Here is a 24,359-nt window from a genome sequence, read left to right on the forward strand (position 1 = left end):
CAATCCAGTGAGGCTCAACCAAATATGAGCTCACCATGCTAACTGCAAAACATATGTCCGGACGGAAGTTCACCAAGAACATCAACGTGATTGAGTTTATGAAACTTAGAGGCATTTCCCAAATCTGGTTCGACATTACTACCATATAACTTCTGAAAGTTAATATCCTCGAGGTAGTCACAGGCTTGCAGTTTATCATTCCACATTCGGAATCCAACTCCCTCTTACTTCTGCAAATGAGAGGGTCTGCACCTGTCAGAAATAGGTCATCCTTCCAATATGAGAGGTCTATCATCCACAACCTTCGGGTAATGGTTTAGATCGGTTTCACTCCTAGTGAATCTCAACTTCATCAAACAGCTATCAATCCTCTCATACTACACCGGAGGTGTTTTGCTTCAAGCCATAGAGGGCTTTCTTCCACCTGTATACATGAGATTCCCGTTCATGAATCTCAAACTCCATGGGTTGTTCCAAACCTGTGGACCTGCTACATGAGGGGAATGGTCCCCTTGTAAGATTTTCCTTCGATACATCTCAAACATGTACCTTCATGCTCTTTTTGAATTCAGGCATCCCGATCACCATCTAACTCACAGACCTTCGGTGCTGAGTCAATGGACATGGTCCCCAGTGGACTTGATACAACCCTGAACTCTAAAACATCTTTGAAAAATCTATTTTCAAACACGTACCTTTCCATCGATGAGTGCCATCCTGAAACCTTAAACTTCCATTTTTGAGATGGACACTAGGTTCTTCTTGCGATCAGGTACATAAAAGAGATTCTGGGGTTCCTTGCTTTCTTTGAAGAGTCGACCATTTCCTTGATGACCTGCATTACTTATCATTCCTCTGATCATTGAAGATGTCCCTGGAATGATTGTTATCTTCATCAAGAGATGTGTCTCTGCTCTTTGCATGATGGCTGAACTTATTGCAACCAAGGCATCTGCCTTTCCTTCCACCCTTAGATTTGAACTTCCCAATGAAGTGATCTTCCGCTGTGCCATTCTGATAATATTCTCTGCTTCCACTTCACCCTTAGCGAACTTAGAAGAGAGATGTGGAACTCATTGATCCTTTTGTCTTGTCCCTATTGTCTTTGGTGATTGCTCTTTCACTCTTGCTTGGGCATTGTCTTCACCTCAACTTTGATACCATGTTAATTTTAGGTATGTTCTATGCTAGAGCAATTTATTTCGATTTCTTTTCCACATTACCAATCACATAAGCATAAAGTAAACTGCAGATAGAACATAAATATAAATTGCAGAAGACAAGCCAAGACAAGAGGACACAAGATGTGGCGCTAGCCAGGGACAAACCCCACAATGTGGGGAAACCCTTGATCATTTTTTTTTTTTTATGTTCTTCAGCGTTCAGCAGAGAAAGTGAGAGAGATAGTACATTTACAATAGAAGTCAATCACTTTGTCTTTTGATATCGGCATGAGATCAGTTGAAGACATATTGCTTCAACTGATTCTCTAAGGTGACTTGTTCACCTATCATAGTGCTGATCTCGTCTATTTGCTGCACATTACTGTGTGACACCTTGCTGTACTATCACATGTGTTGAACCTTGATGACTGAGGTGCTCTCATCTTCATGCTGCTCATCATGCTGCATCTTCCATGGTCTTATTCATCATCAAGCTGCCCATGCTCATGATCTCATTCATCATTATGTTGCCCATGCTCATATCATCATGCTGCTTATTATGCTGCCCATGATCTCATAAATCACGTTGCCCATGCTCATATCATCATGCATCATTATGTTGCCCATGCTCATATCATCATGCTTCTTATTATGCTGCCCATGATCTCATACATCATGCCGCCTTCCTTCGGAGACAGATGCTCCGGCTGTTTCGGCACTTCCCGATAGTTCCTGCTTTTCGGACAGTTCCGACATTTTTGGCTTTTCTGGCTTTTCTGACAATTCTGGCAGTTTCGGCAGTTCTGGCAGTTCCGGCTTTTCCGGCAGTTCCGACAGTTCCGGCTTTTCCGGCATTTCCGGCATTTCCGGTTTTTCCGGCAGTTCCGACAGTTCCGACAGTTTTGGTTTTTCCGGCAGTTCCAGCTTTTCTGGCAGTTCCGTCTTTTCCGGCTTTTCCGGCAGTTCCGACTTTTCCTTAGGATCTCTCCTCCTATTAAAACCCAAAGACAAGTAGAGAGAGCAAGAGATCCAAGTGTGTGTAGAAATGACTTCAAGTCCTCTTCTATTTATGCTAAAACGTAGAGGTTGAATAGACATCACTGTTGGGCTTCTGAGCCTACATAAGTTTCCGGTTGACTTAACAATTTGTTCATAACATAAATAAATTCATAACTTCATAAATACTTATCGGAATCGGATGATCTTTAGATCAATCCTACACCTCTCGATGAGAGGGATCCAATAAAAATATCAGCTGCCATAAATAAGATGACCCACATGGAGTTTGGCCCTAGTTGCCAATTTTAACATAGAGAGATTGCTAGTAGGGTGTTGTCCTCCTCAAATTGGTGTGATAAAGCATCCGCTACGACATTTTTGCGCCCTTTCTTGTAAATTATCTCATAATTATATACCAGCATTTTAGCTAGCCATTTATTTTGCTGTGGCGAGGATAGCCGTTGCTCCAAAAAATATTTAAGGCTTTGATGGTCAATGCAGATTTAGAAATGCCACCCCAATAAGTATGGTCGCCAGGTATCCATTGCATGTAGGATGGCTGTCATCTCCTTCTCATAGGTAGATTGTCCCAGATGTTTCCCGCTTAGTTGTTGGCTGGTGAAGGCCAAGGGTTGACCTTCCTGCATTAAGACAACCCCAATACCCTTACCTGAAGCATCACATTCAATCACAAAAGATTTGGTGAAGTCAGGTAGTGCCAATACGGGAGTGGAACACATGGCCTGTTTGAGAGCTATAAACGCCTGTTGTGCTTCATCAGTCCGGAGGAATGCATTTTTCTTGAGAAGGTGAGTGAGGGGTCTACCAATGCGACCATAATTGCTGACAAATTTGTGATAGTAGCCACTGATACCTAAGAATCCTCTCAAACTCTTCAAGGTCTTTGGTTGGGGCCAATCTTGCATTGCCTGGATCTTTTTGGGATCCACCCTGACACCTTCACGCCCCACAATGTGGCCCAAATACTCGACTTCTTTCATGCCAAAAGAGCACTTGGACAATTTGACAAATAATTTATGCTTCCGGAGCAGTTGCAAGAGCAGGTCTACATGCTGAAGATGTTTTTCCCAAGTGAGGCTGTAGATGAGAATGTCATCAAAGAAAACAAGGACAAATTTTCTGAGATATGGTTTGAGAAGGTGATTCATGAGGCTCTGAAAAGTGGATGGGGCATTACAGAGACCAAATGGCATGACCAGGAATTCATAATGGCCTTCATGAGTTCGGAAAGCAGTCTTCGGAATGTCTACTTCTTTCATGCGTATTTGGTGATAGCCCGAGCGAAGATCTAGCTTAGTAAAGAATTGAGCCCCATTTAGTTCATCCAGCAAATCATCAACAACCGGGATGGGGAATTTATCTTTGACCGTCAGCTTGTTGAGGGCCCTGAAGTCTGGACACATGCGCCATTCCCCATCTTTCTTGAGCACCATGACCACAGGCGATGAATAAGGACTGATGCTAGGACGAATGACACCGGCTTCCAGGAGTTCCTTGATGATTTTTTCAATTTCATTCTTTTGGGAAAACAGGTATCTATATGGGCGCACATTCGGTGGTTGTGCCCCTGGGACCAAAGTAATGCTATGATCATGTTCCCCTCTAGAGGGTGGAAGCTTGTGAGGTTTGTCAAAGACCTGCAGATCGCTGTTTAAGACCTGTTGCATCTCAGGATGAATATGTAGGGTAGTGGGCTACCACACGTAGCTTAGTCTCATCATCTCTGATGTGATTCAGAGTGAAATATTGGTCCATTTGTGATAGCCATATTGCCGGATTAGAGCCATCAAATTTGTACATGTCCAGCTTGGGTGGTCGAGGGTGGGAATGTTGGTGATTTCCATGGAAGTGAAGATGATGGCTAGATTCTCCTTCATGGTCTTCATTAAAACCATATGTCTCCAATTGTAACTCCGACTTGCCCTTTGTGAATGTGTCGTGTAATGTCTGGATCTGCCTCGTTAATTCCTCCAACCGTTTTTCAAGGGACTCCATCTTCTCATTGGCCATAGCTTGAGCTCTGGTTTCTACCATACACAGATCCGAGTCACTTGTCGTCACTGTGAAAAAAATTGGGACCACCCGAAAATTGAAGCTGACAAGTGAATGGTACCACCTCGCTCAGCTCGTCGTCCTGATTCTTATGGGCTAAGTCTCTTATAAGCGTCTCGGGAGGGCCTCAGACTTATTTTTATTTTTATTTTTTATTTTTTTTATACTCCGAAAGGAGTTTTACTCCCCGCTTATCAATACTGCAGTAGCCAATTTCCAGAAAAGTTAATCTTGCCCAATGTCCTGCGAGAATCGCCCCAGGGTATAGGAGCCACAAGCCTCCCTGCACAAATGGTCAGATCTGTTTGCGAAACCCTCAACTGCAGAATGTGAGTAGGACTGCGGCAATGACAGAACCCCAGCTGCTAGATCTAAATGGTATTGTGGCGGTAGACCCTGAACTAGTGGGTCTGATTGTTGCGGCGGCGACAGAACCCAACCTGCTAGATCTGATCTGGCAAAGAAGATGATGGGTGATCTTCAGAGAGACGAGGGAACTATGGTCTCAAGGAGTGTCAGGTGCTATAAATCGCAATATACATTAGGGTCCAACAGTAGTACTCGACCCAATCTTTCAGGGCACTAACTAAGGAGGATCAATCGTACCCTTAGCCGTACTACCCGACTACCATATCGTACGCGTGAGTAATCTCCTCGAGTGCTGTTCTCGGTGTACTGTAGCAGCAAGACGGCCGACGGTTTATCTACGGCAAGGTTTCAGGCCCCTAGGGGGCTTCCGATATACCCAGAGGGTACGTGGAAGACAATCTATGCACAGTTCTGTCTAATGCGCTACTACTTGAAGGGGTACCCACAGGGGTTACAAGGGAGTTCAACAAGCGTGACCACCTCTTGTATTTCCTGCATGCATGCCTCCCCAAATCCGCAGGTTTATGCGCTCAACGACAGATCTCGTGGTTTAAAGACGCCGGAACACGTCTCTAGCCAAAAAAATTTCTGCTAAAAATGGAGATACCATCGGCCCTGGAAAGCACTCTAATACCACTTGTTATGCTCTTGACCTGTGAGAAGATGCCAGAATACCAAATATACGAAGAAACACAACCCAAAACACAGAACAAAATGAGAAATAACAACATGTATTTTATTATTCAGAGATGAAAGCAATGTTCACTTGCCTCTTCGAGGGGGCAACCTCCAATAGAGCAGGGCTCGATTACAAAATAAGACACGACGCTCCTCAATGGGGAGTCTCTATCCTTTATATAGGATTCATACATGCAATACCATGGGTCAGTACCATGGTTCTCTTAATACCATCTATCTAATACCATGGCCCATTTGCAACTAACTGTGGTCCCTTTCTTTAAATGCGGGTCAACCACTTACAATTATTAATATGGGCTTTATTGACTCTTTAACTAACTATAACTATGACTCAACCCTATTACATAAATAAGGGGGTTAGGTTTGGACCCTAATAGAAGCATTGCCTGGGAGGACATCTAGCTGACACTTTGTGTTGATGTCTAGGACCCGAAGTTGGAAGGGTGGCGTTGGTCATTGAGCTCTGACACACACCTGGATCTTTGGGTTGATGGTTAGCTAGTAAGTCTGATGGTACCTAGAGAGGCTGAAAACTTGAGTCCATCTTAGTCCCACCCGGATAGATTGCCCTGGTCAGGAATCTAGTCCATGGCATTGCAGTGCCTAAATTGTTGAGAGACCAATGGATAGATTGCCCTGGTCAAGAATCTAGTCCATGGCATTGCGGTGCCTAAACTTCTTCGTATATGATGTGTTTTGAGATCTTCCATGTACCTCTTTGATTATATGTAAATATGAATACCTAGTTAAGAGGGAGTGTTGAAGAATGTAACTAGGTTCGGTCTTCATAATTGTACTTGAAGTCAAAATGTAATATATTTGTCAAAAGAAAGCAAAAAGAATTTTATTATTATTTTAATTGACTTGTTAAAGCATGGGTTTCATGCTTGGGTCAATTGTTATAGGTCAAGCCTCCATTGTAGGCTTTAGGATTATTTATTTGGGTCAAAGTCAATATGTTTGTTTGGTCAAAGACTCCTCCATCAAGTCTCCTTCAAGACGGCTTCAAATAGATAATCATTAAGTCGACTTCATTTAACAGAACTCAAGTCGACCTCAACATATGAAGACACAACTGTTCAACAAAGTCAGCCTATTACACATGGAGACAACTATATATACCAGCCTAAGGCCTTCGCTCAGATTATAAGTTCGGATAGGAATTTCAGAGGATAATTTTCGATGTCACTACAGGAGCTTGGATAGGGTACAGGGGATGATCTCGGTGCTGCCACAGAAGGTCAGATCTCAAAGACTATTGCGGATTACAGTGAATTGTTTGGATGATCTCGATGTTGCCACAAAAGGTCGGATCTCAGAGACTATTGCGGATTACAGTGAATTGTTTTCAGTGCTATTACACAGTAGAATAAGCTCGGATCTCTCTACCACAGATGGTGTTCTCTCAGTGCAAGCACATGATAAAGGTTCATTGCCAACACAATGAGAAGGGTTTGGTGCTATCACAGGGAGAAGGCTTTGGTGTCCTCACAATAAGAAAGTTTCGACGTCATCAAAGTGAGAAGGTCTCGGTGGAATCGCAGTGATGATATCTCGGTGCAAACTTGGTGGCAAGAATTTGGTGCTAATACAATGACATGGAAAGGAAGATGAAACAAGGATGACTTGATGGAGGTAGTCTCGAGTGTAAGTTGTAAGGGCCTTGGTCGTCTCATATTGAATCTACTGAAGAAAGAATTTTGACTGGGTTTTCCCCTAGAGTGGGGTTTTGCCCTGGCAGCGTGCCTACATCTTGTGTTCTCTTCTATTTGTTGCTTGGCATTAGTCTTGATGATAAGAAAAGATAATTCAAAAGATCAAATAATAATAATCAAAACATCACAAGATAATGTCATAATAAGAGAAATCATTTAACTGCCTCACTTTGGATTTCTCAACAGGTTATCCATGCTTAACAGTCCTGAAACATAAAAGTGTATTATAATATCATACATGTAACAAAATTATATTATGACTCATGAGATATACATTCATAGAAACTGCTTTTGTGAACTATATGGGACCACAAACCGTAGTTTAATCATATATTTTCATTGAGAAAACAACAAGAACGGATTTGTAATTTGTCTTAAAACTAGTAATCAAACAAACAAGCAAAAAAAATAGTTATAACTTAAAATCATCTGCATTGTTTTGGAAAATTTATGCCTTTTCAGCCGAAACTCTGGACAAACAGACAAACAGTTCTTTGCTGATATTTATAACATTGATCTGAAATAATTTGAAGTAGATTTGATCTGGGATTCATCCACGGAGAGAAGGAATGCCTCATTTAAGAGAAAATAATACCCTCATTCAAATTTCAAACGAGTACTTTGGTTCAAAGAAGTGAATGCTTCAATGGAGAGAACTTGGGATTTTCCTTCTTAAATAAGTTCTCTGTATCTCTTCATTAACCCTTGAAGTTTGTTTTTGATTTCTCGCTACTTGTCAATGTGTTTAAGTCTCCTTTTGACATTATGCATGTCCAAATGGCTAACAGAAGTCTAAAATTATTTGCGTTAGGTCCACACTCTTCTCTCATCCCCTCTAATAGACTTTAGGTTTTGGCTGGCCTGAAACTAGGTTGGATGCCTGGCACATTCTTATCAACAGCCTGGACACTAAAAGAATTTTTGATAAAGGGAACCAGCTTAGTTTCAAACAGTAGTGGAGTCCTTAACTTGAAAGAAAAGTTGAATCTGTGTTGAAGACTCAAATTCAGAAATGGAATCCTTATGTTAGAGACACAAATTCAAAGGGATCCAACAAAAGAAGTTTCTGCATTTATTGTTAGTGATCTGGCAGCTGAAGCTTCTCCTTTTGCATTAGCGATATGAAAAATGGAGTTTCTGCTCAATATAACGCTTTGGTCTTTGGTATTTTTGACACTAATCATGCCTCTCGATCATATTAAGTGGTTTGATTGAGCACATAGGGAAGACAATTCTTGATTTATCCATTTCATATGGGGGTTCACATGACTGGGTGAATATACTTTGTTTGTCATTTGGATTGCTTTTGCCATGACTGTAATATACTTTGTTTGTCATTTGGATTGCTTTTGCCATGACTGTAATATACATTGTTTGTCATTTGGATTGCTTTTGCCATGACTGTAACTATGTTTTTTGACTCATTTCTCTCCATTTCTTTTCTGTGTGCTGATACGATGCCATTGACCTTATTTGTTTACTAGAGCTTGGTCTTTCAGTACCACGATGACAGTTGAAGCAGACAACTACTGGTTACATGGGGCTTGAAATCTCATTACTTGCTCGAGCATAATTTTAATACTGTACAAACATTATTGATTTTGTAGTTTTGAGTATAGTTGCATGATGAAATAATGGATTATGGTTGGCAAAAATTTGTTCGGATGGTTTTGTCAAATGTGAGCTGCAGATGACATGTTCGTTATTGAACAGATGAAGCAAACATAAAGCCTGCTTTTTGGGGTGTTGTGGAAATAAAAGTATTACTAGAATTGTTATCTTTCTCAACTAGCAAATTTATTGACAATCTTCATTATTCTGAACAAAGTGTGAAAATGCATTGCCAAGATACTTTGTGGCCTGTATGTATGTTGTTAATGATAGATCGGCATTGTTAATTTTCATGTGATCTTAGCACAGGCCAAACTTTACAACTTTGTTCTATGAGAGATTTTGTCAGATCCTTGTGCCAATCTTTGTCCAAGTTGCAAATAACTCTGGCCTTGGAGGTTTTACTCTTAACTGAATGGAGCACATACACTAGCTTCTTTTACCCATTATGTTTTTATTAGCCAAACTCTATGGTAGCCAAAGATATCTAGATGAACATGTTCAAGTTGTCTGAAGGTAAGCATGGTTGTGCTAATAGTGGTGAAATAGTCTGAAGAGTATACTTCGCTAAAAATGTCAACTACCATAGACCCATGCATGGTAAATAATGATTGTCTATTCATAAAGTTTCACTTCCAACATAGTGACAGTAATCTGTTAAGTGGGAGCAATAATGGTTTGTTTGGCTTGTGTATTCTATACAAGTAATTGTCTGCTATGTACAATCTGCATGGGCGGGCATAGCCAAATGATTCTTATCATGATATACATCACTTGCTATAATTCCATCAATAATTAGAGTGCTTACAGAAATTCGAAAGGTCTAGTTGCCAATTAACATCTCTTTTTCTTGTTGAAACAATTACCCAAAATAAAGTTTCAGAAGATGTCGCACTCAATAACTGGTTTGGGATCCAACTTAATCTCTTCTTTTGCTGCAGGGACTTGAACATTCAAATTGGTTGACAGAAGTTATCTGGGTCATTTCAAGAGTAAATTTTTTGCAGCAATAATTTAATCTATATGGACAATGGTTTTGTTAAATCTAGGATAGACTTGCTGTTTCCTGAAAAAAATAACCATGAAATTGCCGAGGCATGACAAGCTTTGTGAACTGCTGTCGGCAAAACATTTTATGGGATTTGCTTTAGTATATTCATTTTCAAGGTCAGCTCTGTCAGAGACAAATATTTTAGACCTATGAAAGCTATGGCTTGTTGCAGCATTGAATGGTGTGTTTGTTATGTGTTTGATTTCCTGTTGGCACTAGACTTGGGTTATTCACATTTAATATTTTTCTGAGCCCATTATGAAATCCCACTGTGCTGTTTTACCTACCATTTCCTTGGTTTGACCTTGATTTCTTCATTAGCTTGTTTGCTAATTTTCATATGGTCCTATTTCACAATTCATGAAAGTTTCACATAGGTTTCCAATCTTTGAAACTAAGAAAGAAGGAATAAAACTTTATACAGCATTTTGGGTGAAATTCTTTAGTTCTTCACTTGCTTGGAGGACAAAAAAGGTTTTTTTACGGATGTCAATTTTCAGTAGTGAGTCCACACTGCTGAAAACTACTAGTGACTATAGCGGGAGCCTTGGTGTTGGCTTGGAGATGTATATGCTTGTTCATTTGGTTGGTAACCCTGGTAAGAATAATATCATACTTTTAGGAATTTGAATACAAGTATTTATCTGTCCAGTTGACAGCCATTATGTGCAGAAGTTTAAATTTGCAAGTTGAGTTGATCTTACTGAGCTAGATACTGGAAACCTTGTGAATCGATCCATTTGAAGTGTTTTAAGCCCGTTTACATGCATGCACATAAATCCCAAGATCCTTAGCATGTCATTTAGGCCTGTTGGGACATACTGGGTATGTGCTACCAGCTATGAATATATTGTGGACATTTGCTTGATTTGAGTTGTAACGCAAAAGTTTCTTTTACGTAGAAAATTGATTTGAATATTATTGACTTCTTTGAATATTATTGATGTTGAAGTTTTGCCAATTTGAGCCCAGTATTTGTGATTTTTGCTGTTTGAAAGCTAACTGTTATTTGATTGCTTGGGTGATGAGACTGATGAATCATGGTTCTTGATAATTTTTCTTTATACCACCTTTTGTTTTCCTGTTGTACAGTTTGTGTTCTGTAAAGTCAACTTATATTTCCTTATGCAATCAAGTGATAAATATGTTACCATGATTTGTTGGCATAATGGAAGTACTAAGAATGGGTGTTGGAACACTTAATGGTCTGTTAAGTTTTGATTTCTTGGATTTAAGTACCAGCATTGCTTCTTTTCCCAGATGACAAAGATGGCACGTGAATCATCCTTTTCTGCATCGGGATGTGCTATTACTGAAGGTGGACGCTCACATGTTATAACTTATCCATTATAATCACAAATTTGAGATTTTGATGTAGATAACAGTTGAATTCTGGACCGGGGACTGTATTTGCTTACTTTTGGCTCAACCCCATGTCGTATTTATCCCTGCGAATGATATATTTTCCAGCTTCTTGCCTATTGCCTGTTTATTTTGGTGAAGGAAAGCCTGGGGATTTTTTTTTTCCATTATTGATCCATAATTTATAAAGTGGAATTGATCTAGTGAAATCAGTTTAGAAATATATAGCCTTTTCCACAATAGTCTTGTTGGCCTTAATAATCAATTGTATCTATTATCTGGCAATCTGCACCAAGAAAAATTTTCAGTTCTTATTTTAGTGTTTTCTCAGTTTGACTGTGCTTGAATGAATATCTATTTAAAATTTTGGGCATTTTTATTTGAAATGCTTACCTGAATTCTGTTTGAAGTTATGATTTTTTTTCATTGACTTGGTCATTGTTTGGTGGGCTGATACAGTTGTATTTTGTGTTTGTCTGCTAGAATTTGGTCTGTCAGTTCCGAGGTGATGGGGGCCATAATTCACCAGCTACTTGGGTTTTAAATGATTTTATGCAATACCCACTGTACATGGTTTCTAAGGTAGTTTAGATTTTCATTTTGATGCGATAATCACAATTCCAAATTCAGGATACATTGTAATTGCTTCTTGAATGAGTAGCAACAAGGATATTTTTTTTTTTGGCTGTAGTCCTTGAGGTTGTGTTTACCCTCTTTTATCTTTGAATGGAAAATTCCCATGTACTTTCTTGGTCATGAATCTATTAATTTCTGGCCATGCCAATTTTAGAGTGCACAAACATTTCATTGTCATGTCGAGGCTCAAAACTGCTTTGGAAATAATTAATAATTGTTTTATGGTGTGCTTTTTATCCGAGTATGTGTAAGAATGAGTTGAACCACTGTTACATAACTCTTTGCGAGACCCAAATAAATGAGATTCTTAATCTTCTTAAAAAGAACTGAGCTCGGAGAAGTTTATGCCATATAGTATGCACGAGCCTTACGAAAGGACTAAATATCCCCCTAGAAGAGATTCCTTTTATTCTTTGTTCTCTGAAGACTACATAATTAAGGAACTAGCTATGTTTTTTGAGATTGCAATTTGTATGCATCAAAGTGGCTACTTGGTTGTAGGCAACTAACGTGTAGGCTTTATTTAAGTACCGTGGATTTTGATTCTTCACCTAGTAATTGTAATTGCCATTTACCACTTGGACAAATACCATTGTAATTGCCATTTACCATTGGACAAATACCTAAAGTGCAAGAGTGGAAATTGGTTCAACTGTGCAGAAGTTTTAGTTTTCCTATAGAATTGGTGCTAATCTATACAAAGAGTGAGGCTTGGGTTTTCTTCTGTATATTTGACAAATCAGTTGTTGGAAAGATTAAACTTGCCAAAAATATTTCATCAATTTCTTTCAGAATGCTGAAGTCACTTTTTTTAACTTAAGAACTTTTGCAAGTCTATGATATGTGGATCCACTATTGCATTTGTTAAACTTGTTTTATTTGGGAGAACGGAAACTAATGAAAAGAATGGTAATAGTTGGTGAATGCTCATCAATATGCTTTTATATGATCAACAAGATAGTGGATATTTTTCTCCGTTATATCTGCATTTTTTTGGGCATATTTTTTCCTTCATTTCGTCAATTTTTGTTTTGTTTTATTGGCATGATAAATTCCCTTGGATTATTGTTTATATACAAGTCTGCGCGATATCTATCGAGCAAATAACCTGGACAAATTTCCTGTTCAGTGATGGCAAATAACGGGGACAAGTTTTCTGTTCAGTGATTACACTCTAGCAGTTACATCAGGAAAGAATTCATGTTGATTTGCATTTCTTTTGGGCCATACCATACCATATTTGAGAAATGGTAAACCATAGTTGTTTTACTATACATTTGTACACAAAAATATTGAGCGGAGAGGTGCTCTCCAGATTAGTATGGTAAAAATGTTGTAATGTAATGTCCTGTATAACATTTTGATAGTCAAATTATATAAAAATAAAAGAAAAAAATAAAGTAATTAATAATTAGAATTATCAATAAAACATTTTGACTTGGTCAAATTACGTAAAACTAAATAAAATAAAATAAAAAACATAAAATTTGTAATTATATTTATAATTAATTAGTAATTAATAATTAAACCAATCTAGATCCATCTTAATTTTGGATCTACCAAGAGATGGATCAAATCTCTTGAGATGCAGACATCTTTTAGAGTGAAAAGAGATTTGATCGCTCTTGACGCTTGGTAGATCCAAAGTTCAAATGGATCTAGGTTGGTGCAGATAACATTCATTGCTATCCAAATCTCCCTGTGTAATTGTGAAACATGGACATCATATGGCCTTTATATTTTGTTTATTTTTTTCCATGAAAAGAAAATTATTTGAGATAAACAAAACTACAATATTCAAGGGCTCTAAGGACAATCCAAATAATATCATCTAGAGATGGATCTTTAAGAATATTTAATTACATCCATAAAGATCCACAACTTTCATAATATAACATATATTGTGTATCAAGTAATGGGAAGTATAAATAGACTTTAATAGTCCCATGTATTGACAACTTATAGGTTTAAAAGGATTTTAGAAATCATTAAAAGAAAATAGTTGTAAATAGATTGTTTGGTCAATTCGTATTCTCTCAAAGAACCATAAAGCTCAGTTTGATGAAGTCCTTCCTTTGAGAGCTGATTTGCAGTCTTGTTGTGACCTCTCTAAATATGAGTATAGTTGGACCAAAGAAATTATTTATATATTGCCTTTAATTTTTGTGCCAGTGGAACGAGATAATTATTTTGTATTTGGAGGTTTCCTTTCATCCAATTAATGACCATAGATGAATCACCGATGACTTAAATCTCATCAATCTTCTTGTCAAACACATATTTTAGTAAGTACAATAAAGCCTTGAATTCCGCTTGGTTATTTGTTCCTACTCCTATAATACCTTTGACCTAAATTCTCTGTGTATTTGGAATATATAGAATGAAGTCAATCCCCAAATAAAATATGGGCCTTGGGAAGCTCATCAAAATATTTCCACGCTAAAGATATGTCCACTTGTATCTTAAAATAGAGTTCTTTGTAGTTTAACTTTTGGAGTAACCTTATAACACGCAGGTAAAACATCAACCTAAGCAACTATTTGAAAAGTGGGAATCATCTTTTCTTCAAACAAAATAGAGTTTTTCACTATCAACATTCCACATAGAATTGAAAATGGGATTGCCTTGTAGCACTTTAGATCGTGTTGAGTAAACCAAACATTTAAACGTATCTATGGATTCACATTTCCAAAGGTTTTGTATTTCGAAAGACTTCTTAGCATCAACCCAAACTTTCTGAGAAAAATTACAATGCAAGAATACATGTGAAGTGTTTTCCTCATTGCACTTGCAAAGTAAATAAATGCTTGGACTTGCTATATTCCTTTTTTCTAGAGGGCTTCCCATGTTAAGACTCCACATAAACAACTTACACTTGGGAGGAGCTTCAAGTTTCCAAATTTTTGTCGCTACTATTTGTCATCACTTAGTTCTGGTTCGAAAACCGCTGAGTATTCAGGACTAACAATATAATTGCCCCTTGCTACATTCACAACCCAGAGTAATTCATCTATGAATTTTGTCAATCTTGTTGAGAAATAGATGCATGTAGTTAGGGTTTTGATTCCTTTTTTCTTGATAATTACTTGTGATATGCGTTGGATTCTTTACTTCTTTATTATGTCATCTTTCATCAAGCAATTACCAAATAAATAATACATGAAGATCACAAGAGCAAGAGACAAGATGTAGGCACTAAGACAGGGAAAAACCCAGTCAAATTCTTCTTCTCTAATAGAACCAAGTCAAAGTGATACAATCCAAGACCTTTTGACCAAGGCAAAAACCTCCTCCAATCGTCAAGTCAGCGCTCCTTTCAAGTAGACAAACTCTTCCAAAGTCAACAAGGGTCAACACCTTCAAAATCTGCTTAATTTGGAATTCGGTCCCCTACAACTGAAATTCAGAGCTGCAGTAGAATCCAAAATTTTGGCCTCTTGCAATTGCCTAGAAACCGTAGAAACACTTACACATGTGAGTGAGAGATGTCCAAAACTTGACTTTTTCTTTTCTCCCTGACTTCGTCTTCCTTCCTCTAGAATTTACTCTTCTTTTTGTCTTCTTTCCATTGCAGTTCGAACTTGATGTGAATTGATGCCAAGGAGGTCAAATTCTTTTTTTATATACACTGCTTCCATAGGGTCAAATAGCCCTAAACAGGGCCGACTTGGTGATGAGGCATAAAATGACTATTTTGACTTGAAATATTTTTTCTTTACATGATACAAAAGCCCAAGAAGGGTCAAATACATATGACAATGACTCCTATGACTCAAGAAAACCCTATAAGCCTTCAATGGAGGCTTTGACCTAATGAACACATGAAAAGAACATGAAACCCATGCTTCAAAATAATTTCCTTTTTCTTCTTTTTCAATTTTACAATAAATACATAATGATGAAGTACAATAGCAATTTTGAAGACTGAACATAGTTACATTTTCAACACTCCCTCTTAACTAGGGAGGTATTCATAATTGTACAAACAGGTACAAGGATGAACTCAAATTGACATGTTCTCAGAAGAGTATCAACATACACAATGCTAGGGATCTAGATACCATCTAGGCTAACTGCCAAGATATCAACCCAACAAGGACTAAGGTGTCATCAAGGCAACTTGCCACTATAGGTACCATCAAGCTACAACCAAGGTATCAATCCAACTAGATATAGATACCATCTAGGCCTCCATGCCAAGACACCAACCCTCACAGGGATCTAGGTATCATCTAGGTCAAGCTATAACTGAGATCTCAATACCATCTAGGCCAAGTTGTCCTCCCAAGTACCATCATACGAGCACACAACCTAAGGGACTTGTCTCTCCCTCTCAACCAAATTAGAGACATCCACCAATCCAAGCATGCTTCTAAAATATACAAACTTCTTGTTGGGGAGAGATTTTGTCAACACATCAGCTACTTGTTCATATGTCAGAATGTACCGTAGCTTCACGACTCCATCTTGTACCAAACTTCTAATGTAGTCATACTTATTATTAATATGCTTAGTCCTAGCATGGAACATGGGGTCCTTAGACATTTTGATGCTGCTTTGGTTATCACAATTTATAATTGTGGGATCCAAGAGTCCTCCAAACAAATATGACAAAAGCTTCCTTAGCTAAACCGCTTCTTTTCCAACTTGACAAGCAACAACATATTCAACCTCAACACTACTCAAAACATTAAGCCTTTTTTACGATTTGTCCAAGAAATCATTGCAGATCACAGACTAAAACAACCATTGGTAGTGCTTCTTCCAGTCATCTCACTGCCACCCCAATCAGAATCAGTGAAACCTATTAATCAAATTTCCTTTACATCATACTTTAGGCAATGATGAATAATCACACAAATACCTTAAGATGTGCTTGACAACTATCTAATGATCATGACACGACTCCAACTGAAATTGACTTAGAACATTTATGACATAACATATATCGGGTCTAGTATTCACCAAATACATCAACGAGCCAACCAACTGACGATAACATGTGGGATCAATGAGGCTAGAGTTTGAACTTCTCAACTTCTTTAAGTTAGTGATCATTGGAGTTGTCATGGGCTTGGAATCCATCATACCAAACTTTTGTAGAATCTTGATAATATATTTTCCTTAACCAAGATATATCTCTTTAGGTTTCTACCAAACTTCCAAGCCCAAATAATAATGCATAAGTCCTAGATCTTTCATTTCAAATTCAACTGCCAACATCTTCTTACATTCTTGAATTCTATGCTCCACACCTCTAATGAATAAATCATGCACATATAATAGAATAATGACTAGTTCATTCTTTACTACTTTGATGTAGAGGTTTGAGTCTACAGAGCTTCGACAAATCCAATCCTTAAAAGATAGGCATCCATTCTAGCATACCAAGCTCTAGGTGCATGTTTCAAGCCATATAGAGCTTTCTCCAATCCACAGACGCGAGATTCCCTACTATGTAGCTCAAAACCTTCCGGTTGTTCAATGTACACTTCTTCATCTATGGTTCAATTCAAGAACGCTGTTTTGACATCCATTTGGTTGATGTTCCATCCCATTGTAGTTGCTAAAGAAATCAAGGATCTAATGGCAGTGTACCTGGCTGTAGTGGTAGATGTTTCTTCGTAGTCCACACCTTCCTTTTGAGAGAAACCCCTTGCAACAAATCTTGCTTTGTATTTATCTATGCTCCCATCAACAACACGTTTGATTTTGTAGATCCATTTAGAGGTGACAACAACTTTGTCACTAGGTCTAGGAACAATTTCCTAAACCCCATTCTTCATGATTGATTGATATTCTTCTTGCATGGCTTTCTTCCATTCATCATGATTAGCGGCTCGATCAAATGTGATTGGTTCTACTTCAATTAGTTTTGTCATATATGCTGCATATCCAGAGTACATCTTTGGTTTCTTGCTTTGTTTGAAAGTACCTTTTGCTGCTCCATGTCCTTCGACATATTAAAGTATGGATTTTAACCAAGTTGGTCTCTTCTTTTCTTCGGGAATGATAGTAGGTTGAATGGGTTCATTGGTCCTTCTTCTTCTTGTTTTGTAGGTGCTTTGTCATGTTGCTCTTCTTCTTCAAAGAGTGGAATATCTTCTTCATCAGACTCAACGGGAGTATCTTTGGACTTTTTGTATGCAAAGATTTCATCAAATATGACATCTCTACTAACTACAATTTGACAATCTTCTTTTACGTAGATTCTATAAGCCTTTAATGAAAGGCCATAATCGACAAAGATACCCTTCATACTAGTAGAATCTATCTTCTTTCTCTTATCCTTAGGAATATTAATGTGGGTAGGGCATCCAAATATTCAGAGATGATCTACATTTGGCTTCTTCCTTGAAAATGCTTCTTTTGGTATCATGTTTTCAAGAATTCTATGAGGACTTCTATTTTGAATTTATACTGTTGTTATAGCTGCTTCTCACCATAAGAATTTGGAAGCTCTTGGTCATATATCATGATTATAATGCATTCTTCAATGGTCCTATTATTTCTCTCTGCTACTCCATTTTGTTGAGGATTATAACGAACTATGAGCTCCCTCTTAATACCTGCTTCCTTGCAAAGGGTTATGAGTTCCTTAGACGTATACTTGCCACCATTATCAGATCTAAGGGTCTTTATCTTCCTTTTTGTTAAGATCTCCACTTTTGATTTGAATTCTTTGAACTTTTGAAAGACTTAATCTTTAGATTTGAGAAGATAAATCGAAGTCTTCCGAGAGTAATCATCAATGAAGATTACATAATATAGATGGCCTCCAATATATTTATCTACCATTGGTCCACACACATCAAAATGAATGAGGTCTAATACTTGTTTAGACCTTGTGTCAATGCTTGTAAATGGCTTCTTTGTATTCTTTCCCAAGGCACATCCCTTACATACTCCTTCACAATATTCTTTCAAATTGGGGATGCCTTTCACCATTTAACTCAGAGAAGTCAATATTTTATAGTGAAGGTGTCCATACCTTCTATGCCATAGCTTAGAGGGACTAATATCCATGTGAATAAGAGCTTGAGGAGGGGGTGTTAGAAGACTATACAACCTCCCCTCATGAATCCCAATAACCTTTGCCTTTTCAATACAAGAATCCCTTCCCCAAAAAGAAATTTTCCATCTACAAAGGCAATTCTATCTCCTTTATCTTCTAGATAAGAAATAAAAAGTAAATTCTTTTTCAAACTTGGGGCATAAAGAATGTTGTTGAGCCACCATCTTCTAGTTTTAATGAAGTAGATCCAAGGCCTTTGACTACATAGGTCTTATTGTCTCCAAGTTCCATTGAATGAGATGATGATTCTTTTGATAAGGTTTGAAGTTGTCCACAGTCTCTTGTCATGTGTCTTGAGTCTGCACTATCAATGATCCAAACATTGTCATCATCAAATGTACCTATAAGTGTAGAAAAGTGTCCTCCATATTCTACTCCTTTTGATATATTGTAGATGACCTTGATACCAAAGCTTCTTGCTACTTCCAAGAGACCTTTAAGGGTCTTGAGTCCCACCTTCAAATAGATTTCCATTAATGAGGTATACTTTCTTTCAAGAGTGCTTTCCTTCAGATATTCCTTCCTTCAAAAGATAGCCAACAAAGTGATCTTCAAACAATCCTTTCTTCACTTTAGCTTTGATACCATGTTGAGAAATCAATGCATGTAGTTGTTAAGGTTTTGATTCCTCTTTTCTTGATAATTACTCGTGATATGTGTTGGATTATTTACTTCTTTAGTATGTTATCTTTTATCAAGCAATTACCAAATAACAAATACATGAAGATCACAAGAGCATGAGACACAAGATGTAGGCACTCAACCAGGGCAAAACCCCTCTCCTAGGTGAAAACTCACTTAAATTCTTCCTCTAATAGAACCAAGTCAAAGTGATACAATCCGAGACCTTTTGACAAAGACAAAAACCTCTTCCAATCACCAAGTAAACCCTCCTTTCAAGTAGACAAACTCTGCCAAAACCAACAAGGATCAACACCTTCAAAATCTTCTTAATTTGGAATTTTGGTCCCCTGCAACTCTGAAACTCTGACCTGTAGTAGAATCAGAAATTTCGGCCTCCTGCAATAGCCCAAAAACCCTAGAAAAACTCACACGTGAGAGAGAGAGAGAGAGAGAGAGAGAGATGTCCAAAACTTGACTTTTTCTCTTCTCCTTGACTTTGTCTTCCTTCCTATAGGCTTCACTCTTCTTTGTCTTCTTTCCACTGTAGGTCAAACTTGATATGAATTGATGCTTAGGAGATCAAATTCTCCTTCTATATATACTTCTTCCACAAGGTCGAATAGCCCCAAACAGGGTCAACTTGGCGAGGAAGTGTAAAATGACTATTTTGACTCAAAATAATTTTTCTTTACATGATACAAAATCCCAAGAAGGGTCAAATACATATGACAATGACTCTTATGACTCAAGAAAACCCTAGAAGCCTTTAATGGAGGCTGACTTAATGAACAAATGAAAAGAACATGAAACCCATGCTTCAAAATAATTTCCTTCTTCTTCTTTTTCAATTTTACAATAAATACATAATGATGAAGTACAATAGCAATTATGAAGATCGACCATAGTTACATTTTCAACAAATCTTATATGTGACTTCTCGAGGTCTACTAAAAAATGATTCCATCTTTTAGCCAAATTTCCTAATAGGCCAAGATTCACTACGTTTTTCTAGCGTTGAATCCATAGCGATGTGCCATTTGGGTTGTTAATCAAATTAATTGTACATTTTCCAATTACTAGTAAGTGTTATATGATTTCATTAGGAATATATCTCTACCACACCTCATTATTACTCTTGCCCCCACTCTTACTTACGATCCATCTTCTACTTGCCATGCTAAATTAGTGCCTATGACTGAGAAGGCTAGTGTTATTGCCTTCCATTGGTTGTATATATTCATTATACTCTTCCTTTATTTTCCAATCTAGTCCAAGAAAATGCTTGGAGCAATGTATTTCTATATAAGAATCATTTTGCATAGGCTCTCTTTTGTGATGACATTTCATACTGTATTTGTTAGTAGAGCTTTATCAAATAGATGTATGTTCTTCAACCCCCAACCCACCAAGGCTTTTGGAGATGCAATCCTCTGCCAGTTAACCAAATGATTCCCTTTATACTCATTGCGCCCTTGCCACATAAAATTAAAACAGTTTTTTTTGATTTTTTCAAGCTTACCTTTGGGTATGTGAGCTCGAGTGCCACTGGAATAACTTATAGCACTGAATTTATTAGAACCAATCTACCTCCCCTAGAGAGCCATCTATTGCATCAAAAAGAGATTCCATGCATTCAGAGAAAGACTAAGATGTGGTTGACACTTTTGGTATATGATATATATGGCTCTTATCACAATATCATATGTTCATGACATCAATTTTAGAATGAATACTTAAGTGCACCATCATGGAATGGTTTGAAAAAGACAAACATGAAAATAAATAATACTATATGTAAGATAGGGGAGGCATTAGTAAGCATGATAAGGTGTCCATGCATTAATGTGGGTTGATTGCTTTGAGACATATGAGAGATGAGGAGGCTTGTGATGTGACAAGTGGAGACAACCATTGCTTATTAATTTTACATCTTTAATGGTTGGTTACTATCTTTCATGATCCTTACATGTGACATGATCACCAATACATGTTACTTGTACATGCCTTTTGAGGTTGACTACCATTTTCCATTCGCCTTATGCTTGGCATGACTAGCCATGCTCATTGAATTGCACATGACATCAAGGGTTGGCTATCTCTTCCCTTGTATCTCTGCTTGACAAACCTACCTACCTACCTATATATGTGTGTGTGTGTGGGGTGTCTAGAATTGTATGCTTGTGTTGTTCATTGGGGTTTTCATATTTTGGCTTACTCTTGAGTTCTTTGATGCCAACATATTGTGCATCTAATGAGGTTTAAATTGTAAGATTTTTTTGGCTTTTGGTTTAGGGACGGGGTGTTTCGTGAGTCCATGAAGAGAAGACATTTTAATGTGGTAGATTGTTTTCATAGAGTGTGCTAACAACCATACAAGGGTAGGGCACAAGCATACAAGGGTAGGGCACACCCAATATTGTAGGTTGGAGGGTTGTTGGTGATTGTGTACGGCAAATTTCACTCCATGTTGATCATTGTGCCCTAGAAAGTGTTGGGATATTTCATGACATAGATTCTTCAAAATAAAACATGGGTTTATTTATTTGGTAAAGTAAAAATGGTCAAAATTTGGTAATATTTCCCAATTTTTGGGTAAATTTGGTTTCCTCATAAGCAAAATGAAGAATTTTGGTTAGACCATGAAGGGGTTAGAATAAATAGAAAGGTTGTAGCTAAAATGTTTAAAATGGACCTAGAAATGACATACATTATAGTGTTGCAACAAATCAAAATTAATATGTTTGAAAAAAGAGTCTATTTTAGCACCTATTTACAATGAAGCTAAAATTGTCACTAATGAACATGAAGGCAACAAGAAAATGCCATTTCTAGTCTCCAAGGGGTTTTTCCTATCTTCTTGTTTGGCTTCCCCTCACATCATGTATAGAGTGTTGAAAGGAAATGTTTTGGGATGATAAATATCCCTGCCTTAATTTTATATTTAGTTAGGAAACAATTGTAGACATGTATTACTCATCATTTAACCACTATGTGATTTTAACTTAATAGAGTGCCCCTTGAATAAAAAAGAAGGTTTAGACCCTCTAAGAAGGTGACGAAAAAATATTAGCAATAGATTAAAGGGGAACCATTGCTAATTAAAAACATTCTCTCTAAGAGGATCTATTACATTGGAAACAATTATATGAAAGACATGGACACAAATTATTCTAGACAACAAAGTCTTGTCAATTTAAACAATTTTATTATTGGAAAATTTGGGCTTGCATATTTAATAAATGTAATTCCTACTTTCTTTGGTCATCATCCAATAATAATGGACTTCTTCCTTAAAAAAGGATTTGTTCTAGTCCTCACTTTAAATGATTCTCTATGTGCTAAAAAATAAAATGTTTAATTAGATAATTAAATTAAGTATTTAAGATGATTGCATAGAAGTCATATAATATCTATGATTTTTTATAAGAATCTCCAAATAAATGATGGAAAATAGGAGGCTAAAGGGAAATGATTGTGTGTGTGTGTGAGACATGAGTACATATCTCTATGTATGTGCCTTCTTCAATGATTGAAGTTCTTGAATACCTTCTCAGATTGATGTAGTGAGAATCTATAAATTTAAGATTATATAGGTCTCTAAGAAAGTTTCGTGTGTGTGTGTGTGTGAGACATGAGTACATAGAAGTATCTTTATGTATGTGCCTTCTTCAATGATTGAAACTCTTGAATACCTTCTTAGATTGATGTAGTGAGAATCTATGAATTGAAGATTATACAAGTCTCCAAGAAAGTTTCTTTTTGCACTATCTCTTCATAAGGATCTTCTCATGTCTCTCTTGTTGGTGCTTCTTTCATAATGCCATTATTAGTGAATTTTAACTTACTCTTATCAACTCTTCCCATATATAAAGTGCCTTGAGCTATTATGTTAGAGGTCTCTTTACGATACATAAATCTATGATTTGTCTAACAAGACATCATGATTTATGCACTATAATGCATCTATAGTAGAGTCTTCATTAAACTCTCAAATATGTCTATTAGGTTCCATCTCTTTGTCTAATTCCACTATCAAGTGGATCGCTTGTCCATTGTTTGGATTAGACGCTGAATTAGAATGCTCAATGCTTAATCAATAGTTTGATCCACCAAATCTCTCAATGAACATTATCTTAAATTTTTATTAGGTTGCTCAATCTCATGTCATTGAGTGTAAATAGATTGTAAGTAGTAGCAAGCCCCATGAAGTAGGCTTCTTTGATAGCCAATTTATCTGTGCAAACTTAGGAATTGAAATTGAATATTCCTCACCCAATCAACTTCCCATTTCAATCCTTGAGTTTCATCCCCTATCATATGTTGCATAAGTCCTACATAAACTACCAACCCTCATGCAATAATACATGTTATTTTATAATTTTTTTGAACGAAGAAGGCTAAATATTCTAAGATTTTGAATTTTTCCTAGTTTGCTCCCCTAATCTAGCCAATGAATTGTTGTCAAAATTGCAATTTTAGATTGATGAAATTGTTGTTTTAATGTAAAAATAGAATTGTCACTCTTGAATACTCCTAGTACATTTGGATTGTGTAATATTAACATCTAAATCCTACAACTCTATCAATACAAAATGATTCTTCTCACATTTAGGGCCAAAAATGTTGGTTTCCCTTCCCTTTGTTTTGAGCAAGTAAGACAAAGATAATTCATAACACATTTAGACTATTTTTTTTTTTTTTAAATAATAACTAAATAAACACAAAATATGGTGCCATCCCATACTTGAATCTAAAATTGCTAATTGTAAACCTCAAATTAATAATATAATTTTCAATCTTCAAAACTTCTTTCAAATTTTTGATTTTGGTTTTTTCTTACTTGATGTCTTTTTAAAAACTCATTGAAAATCAATTGAAATAAAACTTTAATTTTTTTTCTAATCAGTTTTTTTTTTTTTTATAAGTTGGTACAAATTATTATATTAAAATGAATTTTCTCAAAATGAATTTTTTTTTTAGAA

At 36.9% G+C, this 24,359-nt stretch overlaps 1 protein-coding gene across 9 annotated transcripts in view; it reads left to right on the plus strand.

The window, feature by feature from the left end:
* Nucleotides 1-11,914, plus strand: part of LOC149259497 (protein NONRESPONDING TO OXYLIPINS 2, mitochondrial-like) — a 50,362-nt gene extending 38,448 nt beyond the window's left edge. For 2 of the 9 annotated variants that reach the window (XR_016257589.1, XM_089418499.1), the window contains exons 3-4: nucleotides 10,941-10,998; nucleotides 11,526-11,914. Coding sequence is in view for 4 of the 9 variants with exons in the window: in XM_089418499.1 (XP_089274625.1) it covers nucleotides 10,941-10,960 (20 nt within the window). In the remaining 5 variants the exon portion in view is untranslated. Of the gene's footprint in view, nucleotides 1-8,502; nucleotides 8,807-9,570; nucleotides 9,855-10,940; nucleotides 11,222-11,525 lie in introns of those variants that run through there. The other 7 variants (XM_089418485.1, XM_089418497.1, XM_089418496.1 and 4 more) reach the window with 4 other exon arrangements.
* The last annotated feature ends 12,445 nt before the right edge of the window (nucleotides 11,915-24,359 follow it).

This window comes from Pinus tabuliformis, chromosome 6, assembly GCF_031772625.1.
Source record: "Pinus tabuliformis cultivar Carrire ecotype Pingquan chromosome 6, CPIR1, whole genome shotgun sequence".
NCBI classification, from domain to species: domain Eukaryota; kingdom Viridiplantae; phylum Streptophyta; class Pinopsida; order Pinales; family Pinaceae; genus Pinus; species Pinus tabuliformis.